Source organism: Scyliorhinus torazame, chromosome 7 (genome assembly GCF_047496885.1).
Source record: "Scyliorhinus torazame isolate Kashiwa2021f chromosome 7, sScyTor2.1, whole genome shotgun sequence".
Lineage (NCBI taxonomy): Eukaryota > Metazoa > Chordata > Chondrichthyes > Carcharhiniformes > Scyliorhinidae > Scyliorhinus > Scyliorhinus torazame.
The window spans coordinates 126,273,704-126,284,936 of NC_092713.1; the positions used below are offsets into that span (position 1 = coordinate 126,273,704).

The 11,233-nt window shown below is 45.5% G+C and overlaps 1 protein-coding gene across 3 annotated transcripts in view; it reads left to right on the top strand.

Moving 5' to 3' along the window:
- Positions 1 to 4,100, top strand: part of dennd1b (DENN/MADD domain containing 1B) — a 415,175-nt gene extending 411,075 nt beyond the window's left edge. For all 3 annotated transcript variants that reach the window (XM_072511469.1, XM_072511470.1, XM_072511471.1), the window contains one exon: positions 108 to 4,100. In XM_072511469.1, the coding sequence (XP_072367570.1) occupies positions 108 to 650 (543 nt within the window). In that variant the 3' untranslated portion in view covers positions 651 to 4,100. The remainder of the gene's footprint in view (positions 1 to 107) is intronic.
- Positions 4,101 to 11,233: the final 7,133 nt, after the last annotated feature.

Here is an 11,233-nt window from a genome sequence, read left to right on the forward strand (position 1 = left end):
TTCTATATCAGATTTAACTGTCTTTCACACTTGACAAGATATTATTCTTTTATTTGCCATTGTAATTTTGGGAGATCTTGTGCTGAATATGTCTCTTATTTTGTTAGAACAAGTCCAATACGCCAAGTGAGGGAAACCTGGCTGAATTTGATGAACGGTACGGTGATCACCTAAGTTGGCACCTGGGACAAGATGACACTGTTGTCCATAGAAAGCCCCTTCCCCCGTCTCCCAGAAAATCATTCTGTAATTTAACTGAACGTCCAGTTACCTTTGAAGCACCATCATGTGACAACTCCAGTGTGTTTGTTGACGGGTTGACAACTTTTCCTAAGCTCAATTGTGACTCATCTTTTAAAACTTCAGTGGCAAACATTGCTACCAGCCAAGAATCAAAGCAGGAGAACAAAATTTCAGCGAAACTAAAGGAGCCAAAACGAACACTAACCAGTGAAGAAGGTACCTACGAAGAGCAGTGTCAAAATGCAACAAAATACTCATCAGTTTTAATCCCTTGGGAGAAAGAAGATGTTGAATTCATAAAGCCTACATGTGAAATAGACTTACTCCAAGAGATTGACTGTTTATGTTCCGAATTTGATACCAGTCACCTTGTTTCCAGTATTGATGCTTCCACTACCAACACTTAGAACAAAGTGTGAAAGTGCAGTAATATTCAAGCTGGGATCAATTCAAATAGTATTTAAGAAAGTGAAATTGCAGGAAGGGGAGGGATTCCTTGATCATTTTTGAAATGCAGATTTAAGTAAAGATGCACTGCTTTGTAGGTATTATGCAAAGTCAAATGCAGAATTTCCTCTCAAATTTAACCTTTAACACATGCTAAAATGGACTGGTAAAATAATTTCTGATTTATAGACTTAGGCTAAACATTTGACTACAAATTGTTGCAAGGTAGCATTTTGACGAGCCAGTAATCAGGAATGTATGCATGCAGCAGACGCTGTTTCAGTTTAAGCTGTAGTCAGCTGAATAATTATTAATTTTAAATCTAAGAGACAACAGGCAAACTGACGTTTCGAAATTACAATGGGAAACTACGATTTTCTTTCAGAGTTGATGAGATTTCCCTGCATCGTTTAAACCAAATCAGGCTAACAAGGCAAATGCCTTGGGATTTTTAAATTTTTGCATGCTATATCTAAAATATATACATAAGTTTATATAGTGTCGAGTGGATGTGGTGGAATTCTCTGTGTTTGCAAGCATTTGGGGAGGGAACACTGGTCATTCCTCTCTGCAATTCCTTACATTTCAAATCCTCCTCGACACCCCCCCCCCCCCCCCCCCCCCATCCCCATTTCATTTTAATATATTTACAAGTTGTTTATCAACACCCCACTCACATCTATCTATGTTTTTCATGTTTTAAATGAAATACGCAGTAAATTAATGCCAAATAATCAAAGGTACTGCCTTAAAACATACAGAAATCATAGTCTTCTGAAATTATCATGTAGCATCTTTCTGAATTTTGTCACACTGATGTTTAGAAGTGTTACGGCAGAAGATACTTTAGTGCTTAAAAAGTGTAAACCTGAAAATGCTTGAAATCCGTTCATTTGGCAATAATTATCAGGAATGACAATACAAACTGTGGTTAGTGAATGGAGAAAAGAAAAATCTCCTACGGAGATAAAGCTGCATTTTATTTGCAATCAGCAATCTGTTGGTACCAATGAGTATTCAATCCATGTCTTCCCAAAATAAGTTAAATTGTGTTTATTTCCTCAAAACCATAAATGATGGCTCACTTGAACCTCTCTTGAATTATATTTTAGCAACAAAACAGTTTTGACACGACATGCATTCAGATTTCTTGAAACGTAAATTAGGAGTTCTGGCCTACAATAAAATTACAGTTGTTAACATTTTGGTATGGATTTTAAGTGTTATAAATTTTCTGTGTATTCTTAGTGTAAAGTGTTTTTTGTATTGAACAAATGTGCACAAATGCTGTAAATGTTAATAGTGAAATATTGCTGTGTTTTTAGAATGTGACTGTAATAGGACTGGTGTAATGTAAATGGCAACTGACACAGATATAAGAGGAAGAAGAACATGCTGTTGGTACTCCTGTTTTATTGATGGTACCTCATTGTGTATAAACAGGATAAATAAGTGTCAGGATGGATGGCAACATACAGGAACCAGATGATTCCAGTAACGTGCTACACTAATGTTTAATACTTTTAAATCTGTAGATAACATTTGGTTACTTGATGATTATTTTCAATCAGACACCGTCTTGCACTCTGTTACTGGGGACGTGCAGTTTACCTTTCTGTGTTCCTCTGTCCTAATTTGTTTCTCTTAACTGGGTGTTATTAAAGGACTCTGTTAATCAATCAGAAATATATATATATATATATATGTATATGAATATTTCTAATGTTTTTAGGCATTTAAAATACTTGAAACATCGCTGTGGCAAAGGCTGGAACAAGTGCCTTAATGGAAACAAATAATTGGTACGGAATTTTATCTTGGGAATAATAACATATTGATCCGAAACTAAGAAGGCAATGTGCATGAAAAGATGGCACACGCACTAACATATCAAAATGCAATATTGTAGTCACATTATATAGGCTGTATATCAAAACAGAAAATCATCAGGATAGCCCTATTTGATATACCTCAAGACTTCCCAAAAACTCAAACAGATCTGAGTTTTTAAATGCTCTCTCATCAATCCAACCTACTCTTATTGCTTTCTTTGGTTTGGATATTGAAAATAATTTAAATTGCAGCCTCTTTCAGCACCCAAAAGGCCTGATTTTTTTTTTTAAATACAACTTTGTGCAATGTGAGTTCTATTGACAAATTGTTTCTATGCAAGATGGTGCTTTTGAGTTTGATTTTTGCACCAAGATTTTTTTAAATACTAAAGTTTAATCTGAGGTACAAAGAAGCACCTAAATTGCTTATACGTTGAGTTAACCATTGAAACTTGCTCCATGTCGATGACGAGTCCATTTTGAATAAAGGTTGCTGTGGAATTTGTTTTCCCTTTTATTATTGTTTTTCTTTCCCCATCTATACCTTCAGTGTTTTATCAATAGTCCACCATGATTTTGCAATGACTCTTGAATTTAAAGTTCTATAGTTCGTATCACTTTCATAATTTCAAGTGCACTTTTTCCCATTTTTAAATGTTGCCCATTACTATTGTTGTCCAACTCTTAAAAATGTACACATACAGTTCATCCTATAAATTACTTGCATGTCTAATTTATGCAAATGTTTATCTAATTGTTCATTTAAACATCCAGTGAATACTTATCCATAAATCTACAAAAACCAAGTGAACTATATCCAAGTTGTCCTCACCTGTCCAAATGTTGTAAATAACATTTGAGTTTGTTGCTTAGATTCCGTTCTATATTAATGCGGTTTAACTGTATATCCTGGCTGAGTCTGGCTTTCTTTTGTACAACTTGTACAACTTGTTTGTTTTCAAAGTCTTATGAAAAAGCCATTAATTTGGCTTTTAAAGTACCAAGTCACTGTTAAGACAAATCATCTGTAGAATTGCTATTGGTGCAAATTTTAGTTTCAGCATTCCTTAGGGAGGCTTATTTGGAGAAGCCATCTGTTTTTACCCTGATGAACACAGCAAAAGTTTTGTTTCACAGCATCTTATCCTATTAATGGAGTTACCTCCCAGTGTGATTCAACAATGTACTGCAAGTAAGTTGGACTTCCAGCCTTGAAGTTGATTGTGCATTTCCACATTGCCCAGGTTTTCATGTACAAACTATAGATTAGGCTGTTGGACAGTAAATTACTTTTTTTTTTTAACAAGCATTTTTATGAAAGGTGTGTGAGCACTGTACCAATTCAGAATATATCTGTTGAAAATGAAACCTAGTGACCATTTCACCACAGCGGGCATATTTGGTCACCCCAGTTGTGATACTTGGTGTCTTTGGCTAATCTGTTCTTTTAATGGTACTCCAATCTGCTGTATAATAAGAGAAACTGTACAAAATTGGCTAAAGGAAGTTCATCTTCAGGCTTTGCAGAGCTGTGCTTTGCCTTTGCCAAACAATAAAGTTTCAATTTTATGTTCCGAAGTTTTGTTCAACCTGTTTCTTTGAAATATTTGCAAGGACTAAATATTTTGGTGTTACAGCTAATGGGACCAATGCTATGAATTCTTTGGTAATGGAATTCAATCAAAAGGGCGATCATTAGCATTGAAAATGTGTGCACCTAAGTGCAAAACCAGCTCATCGATTTAGTTTAGAACAGTAAATTCATCTTCACTGTAAAATCAATGAAGTTCCTGTGAAGTTAGATTGTATTCATAGAGAGTTAACTCCAGGGAGGAGAAGCAATCTGGAACGTTGTTCAGGTAGATTAGTTAGAATGCCAGCTTTCTCAGAATGGTGTACTCTCACGTCTATGTCAAGTTCAGATAATGGGGGTTTGTCCACAACCTTTCAAACATGTTTGCACTTCAATGCATGAATGGCTTCCATTGATTGTGCCCACGAGGGTGTGTTGCTACTTAATTAACGAAGCTGTCGTGGCTTCCAAGCCAAGAAGGTGGTTTCTCATTTGAGATATAACTTTGATTGGCAGCTTGCCGAACTAATCCTTGATGTGCAGAGTTTATGGAGGGATCAGCAATCAAGGGCGGGATTCTCTGTTTCTGAGTCTAAGTGTTGATGCCGACACAGAATTCGTGGAGTTCCATGACAGCAAAACCGGCGCCACACCTGGAAAGATTCTGCTATTGTTGAGGGACTAGCACCGGCCCCACCTGGAACAATCAATTCCAAAGCAAAATGGTGCCAGATTCGCCGATTTCGCGATTGACACTCAGGAGGCTGACAAGCTGCAGCGCATATGCACACTCCACTGCCCACAAACACCATCCCAGCTAACAAGATGGCAGCAAGACGCACGGCCCCACGTTTCAGAGCTCAAGACCCTCCTGGATACCGTAGAGGAGAGGCGGAGACGCTCTACCCTGGCCCAGGTCACAGGCTGCCAGCCACCACCATTCGCCATGCCTGAGCACAGGTAGCGGAGGCGGTCAGCGCCGTGGGCAACACTGTCTGGACCGGCCAGCAATGCTGAAAAAGACTGCATGATCTCCTCAGTGCGGCCAGGGAGAGTAGGCAGCACTGTGGCCCTGGCACCAACTCCCGTCCCACCCCCCCGTAACCCTACCCTCCACCCACCACCCGCCCCCCCACCACCACCACCCAGGAGAAGGCCGCCCACAACCAGAGCGGGGGTCTGCCGCATTGGTAGAGCAGAAGGCCGTGGATGTGGTTGGCGGCCCAGCGGAAAGGGAGGTCGCCAGGGTGGAGTTCGGTCACGGGGGAGGAAGTGAGATCCCGCTTAGATGCGGTTCCCCTTGACACGTGTCAATCCCCCAACTCCACCTGCACACTACTCTCACCCCCACACCACACACACACCACCCGCACACACATGCTCACCCCCACCATGCCCCAGCCTGTGGTCTAATCACGCGTCTTGTTTTGCAGGAGGTGCTGGCGATAGGGCAGGTCCATCTGGTATACCTCGCCCCCAGCCAGCGCCACAGGCGGAGCCCCCCCTGTGAACCGAGCAGCGACGAGGAGAGCAGCTCAGACACCAGCCCTCCGCCCGAGACGCAGGACACCCCGGAGCTCGAGTCTGAGGATGACACTGACTTTCCGTCGCAGCTGTCTCCAACACCATCCACCATCCCAGAGATTCTCACTTTGGTTGGGCACTTCAGTGAAGAGGCTCCTGGGACACTATCTGGTGCTCACCACGCAGCTAATCCGGTACAGCAGGTGGAAGTAGGAACATCTGAGGGGGTGGATGGTCAGAGGGCAGGCCGACCCTGAGGACTAGCTGCCTTCCACGACTTCTGGAAAGGACATTCTCATCGATCGTGGAGATGCAGCCGCAGGGCCAGGGACTACATGAGGGGTTGTCGACGAACATTCAGCACCTGCAGGTGCAGTTGGACGAGTCCAAATGCGAGCAGGAGGTTGTGCCAACCATGCGTGCCACTCAGGCCAACACCACACAGGTGGCGACCGTGGTAGAGGCATTGGGGGGTGACGGATTTGGCTATGGATCAGGCTATGGATAAGCCTGTACAAGTGTGGGCTGAGGCCCAGGACAGGGTGCTTTGGTGTACCGGCACCTCCCTGCAGGAGTCACCGGCACCGCAGCCCCACACCTGTCCATGGCGCATCTGTTGGGCAGCGGGCGGAACAGGACAGTACCATGCCACCTGGGACACCCGAGCAACAGCCCGGTTGCCCCAGAAGACACCCGCCAACGGGGACCCTGGTCACAGGAAGGGAATCACAGCAGGCGCCTCCACTCCTGTTGTACCATCTGGAGATCCACCTAGACATAGAGTTAAGGCCCGTAAGTCCAGAAAGTTATACACCAGTTAAGCTGGCACAGGTGCTGGGCACACTTTAGTTACGGGGCTAGGGCACCTATCTGTATATATTTGTTTAAATTAAACACCTGTTCACACTTACAACCAGCCTCGGTGCTCTGTCGGATGGGTGTCAGGGGTGATCTGGTCTGCGCTGGACAGAGAGGGAATGCGGGGAGGGAATGGGCGAACGTTGTGGGTGGAATTCCTCCCCCCCCCCCCCCCGCCCCGACCGTTCCCACCACCGTCATCGCAGGGAACCGATGGGACCATGTGATGGAATGGCCAACTCACATGCAGGGATCACCCAGGTAGACGGTGGGAAGTGCTGCATGGGCAGGAGTCAGAGCTGGTCATGCGATGTGGAGCACTAGAGCTCATCACAGAGTGGGTTGGCATCATCCTCCATCCCATGGACCAGACCCACTGCTACTGCCAACCCAGGGCCCCCACCCCATAATGTGGCAGGTATGTATCACTGAGGGAGTTGCAGGCGGTGGGGTGGGTAGTGAAAGAGTGTAGGGTTAGAATGCGGGGTCCGTGCCCTTGGCCAGTCCCCAACACCCCACCCAGTTGGTGAACCTGGAGACGATCTGAGCGTTCCATGCATGTTGGCCATGGCGCACACATCGTGTGGCCTCCCTTGCCTGGGCCCTACGTCCCGCCCATCCTCCCCCTCTCCCGCAACTTTGGTCATTAAACAAGGCCTGGTGTTGCTTCTCTTCCAACACGTCGCCCCTCTGCTGCGCAGTGGGCAGCAGGGTAGCATAGTGGTTAGCACTGTGGCTTCACAGCGCCAGGGTCCCAGGTTCGATTTCCCACTGGGTCACTGTGTGTGGAATCTGCACGTTCTCCCTGTGTCTGCGTGGGTTTCCTCTGGGTGCACCGGTTTCCTCCCACAGTCCAAAGACGTGCACGTTAGGTGGATTGGCCATGATAAATTGCCCTTCGTGTTCAAAAAGGTTAGGAGAGGTTATTACGTTAGGGGGATAGGGTGGAAGTGAGGGCTTAAGTGGGTCGGTGCAGACTCAATGTGCCGAATGGCCAACTTCTGCACTGTATGTTCTATGTAATGTTGTGGAAGACTCAGCATCATACTGGAGCCCCCCCCGGCCCCCCCATAGCGGTGCAGGCACCTGAACCGCATCTTCAGGAGGCCAAAGTACTGCTCGATCATGGACCTGGTCGCTGTATGGCATCTTTGTAGCGGTCTCCACGTCGGTCTGTGACATTCAGAGAGGTGTCATCAGCCACGACCGCAACGGATAACCCCAATAACCCAGGGGCCAAACCCTCAGCTGGTGGGGGTGGGGTGAGCGTATCGAACATGTCAGGAATCCGCGTATGCCCCAGGATGAAGGTGTCGTTCACACTGCCCGGGTATCGGGCGCAGACCTGTATGATGCGCAGCTAATGTTCACACCCATATGGCCGGTGCCGCTCTGCAGAACCAGGGGCCAAGGTGGGTGTTCAGTGGGTTGCGCAACAAGATGGCTGCCTTGCAGGCTGCAGTAATGGCGGTCCGTGATTGGACATCATCCCTGTCCTGTAGGGGACCACCCCGACGACTTGGACAATTTCCCCATCACCCCCCCCCCCCCGCCAACCCTGCCCTGATGGGGTCCCCCCCCATCCCAGCCAGCCTGGCCAGTGTCCGGCCCGGCAGCCCACAGTCGCTCCTCTCTGTGTCCTATCTCCTCTCGCTCCCTCATCAGCCAGAACACCAGTTTCGCGATTTTTAAAACCACAAGTGAACCGCACTGTTGGGAACGCGGCCCATCGAAGGTGGAGCGTCGCGGAGGCCCCAGAGAATGTCGGGTCAGATCCTCGAATGACATACAAAGATTGTTTATTGTACATGTGTTCCAGAATGCATTGACGCCGTTGTCTAGGTGATGGAGAATTACGATTTGACAGCAAATCAGCACCGCTGTGATTTTGGCGTCAGAACCGACTTTCCGCCCACTGCATTTCGCGATATCGGCATCAGCTGACGGAGAATCCTACCCCAAGTTTTCGTCTTCCCTGGGAAAAGGCTGATTGTGGTGTGAGTACCAGTCACTTGAAAGCTTGCTGACTTGTGAGTTATGCCTATGAGAAGAGATAAATTGGAAAATCCACTATTTAGCATGGTATAATGAATATTAGGAAATGGATTGCCGTGCTTTTAATACTTCTGGATGCCTAAGATGCGCTCAGGAATCGCCCCCTTTCAACCCCCCCCCAAATCATACCAACTTATACGACAAGCATACCTTCCCCATGCCTTCTGAAAGGTGCTCGACCTGCTTATGTCAGCTTGTGTTGTAAAAAGAGGGTGCGGCTTCACTACCTCCGACTCTGCAGTCCTTGACTGAAGCCCTCCGGAGTGCGCAGCCCTACGCAGACTGAAGCCGGCTGAGAAGAGATTGGCTGGAATTCCAGCAATGAAAATAGGAGTGTTATGTATTTTTATTCATTCAAGAGATGTGGGCATCGCTGACTAGGCCAGCAATTATTGCCCATCCCTAATTACCCTTATGAAGGTGGTGCTGAGCTGCCTTCTTGAACCACTGCAGCCCATGTGGTGTGGATATATCCACTGTGCCGTTAGGGAGTTCCAGGATTTTGACCCAGCGGCAGTGAAAGAATGGGAATATAATTTCCATGTCAGGGTCGTGAGTGACTTGGAGGGAATTTCCAGGTGGCAGTGTTCCCTTGTCTTGTCTTTGTTCTTCTAGATGGTAGTGGTCGTGGGTTTGGAAGGTGCTGTCTAATAAGCCTTGGTGAGTTCCTACAGTGCATCTTGTAAATGATACATATTGCTGCTACTGTGCGTTGGTGGTGAGGGACTGAATGTTTCTGGACAGGGTGCTAATCAAATGGGTGGCTTTACCCCGAATGGTGTGGATCTCGAGTTTTGTTGGAGCTGCACTCATCCAGGAAAATATTCCAACACACTCCTGACTTGTACCCTGTAGATTGGGACAGGCTTTGTCAGGAGGTGAGTTGCTCACCACAGAATCCCTAGCCTCTGACCTGCTCTTGCAGCTGTAGTATATGGCTAGTCCTGTTCTAGTCAATGGTAACCCCCAGGATGTTGATATTGGGGGATTCGGTGATGGTAATGCCATTGAATGTCAAGGGGCAATGGTTTGATTCTCTCTTATTGGAAATGGTCATAGCCTGACACTTGTGTGGCACACGTGTTACTTGCCACCTGTCAGCCCAAGCCAGATTATTATTTGAGTCTTGCTGCATTTTAGACCTGGACTGCTTCAGTATCTGAGGAGTCGTGAATGGTGCTGAATATTGTGCAGTCGGCTGCAAACATCTCCACTTCTGACATGGTGGAAGAAAGGTCACTGATTAAGTAGCAGAAAATGGTTGTGCCTAGGTCACTACCCTGAGCAACTCTTGCTGTGATATCCTGGAGCAGAGATGACTGACTTCCAATAATCACAACCATCCTCCTTTGTGCCAGGTATGACTCCAACCAGTGGCGAGTTTCCCCCCCCCTCCCCCCCCCTCATTTCCATTGATTACAGTTTTGCTATGTCACCTTGATGCTATACTCGATCAATTGCTGCCTTGATGTCAAGGGCAGTCACTCTCACCTCACCTCCAGAGTTCAGCTCTTTTTTCCATGATGAAGCTAAGGCTGTACTGAAGTCAGGAGCTTAATAGCTCTGGCGGATAGCGCAGTATCTGCCCAATATTAGTGATTGGGCAGTAGTTGGCTGGGTTGGGTTTGTCCTTTTGGCGCACAGGACATATCTGGGAAATGTTCCACCTTGCTGGGTAGATGCCAGTGTTGTAACTGTATTGGAACAGCTTGGCTAAGGGCAATCTGATTCTGATTGTCACTCTGTGGAAGTTAAGGCACATAATGTTAATGAAACCAGGTTGCTTATTTATATTTGACCTCACCTCGCCCTCTAAAAGATGGAAGAAATGCATTTGATGTCTGATGCGCAATCCGAGCAGTAATCTTCACTAATGCCTTTGGAGTATGCTCTTGAAATCACCGGAAATGAGGTCTCTTGTGGAAGCAGCTGGTGAAATGGAGTCTGAGAGAAATATTTTAAGAAACCTGTCTTTTATAACCGACACGTTGGCATGGAGATAAATGAATCCAATATATGACTAAGTTCATCTAGAGCAGTGAAGAGATGGCCAGAGTACAAGTCCTTTGCAAGATTTTGACTGGGAAAGCACCACATAAGCTTCTTACATTCATCAGGCTTCCATCCGGATGCAAGGACTAAAAATCCACAAGGTTCAAAAAGTCAACGATTACTAGTAGTGGGGATTCACAATATTTCACAAGCAGGGTTGCTGAAGCATGCATGAGGCCATTAACAGATTCCTGAGCATGCTTTAGCAATGGAAATCTGTGAACCCGTTGCCAACCCAAGCAGTCGGAACATTAAAAATTGAACTGCTGCTGAAGGACATTTTTGCATCTTCAGTAGAATTTAAATTTCACCCAGTGCAAGTAAACTGGATCCTACTTGGTAAATTGTACAGCAGCTTTCAATCTCTAATTGGGTAATTGAGGTGTAATTTACATGCAATTGTGGTTGATGGGTTTTGGAATATTTGATCATATGCCACACGCTCTTGTAATCTTTCTGCACAAATAGCTATCAAGCTTCTTTAAAGGAGCAAATTGACACAGTATCTGATGTTTAGCATGTATTCCACATGAATCTAATTCAAATATTGATCTTGTCAATTTTGAACCAATGTTTTTCTATTGCTGTTCTCTTGTCAGTCAAAATGTTTATTAAATGGTTGTATTTTCCTGTAGATTTTGAAACTCCA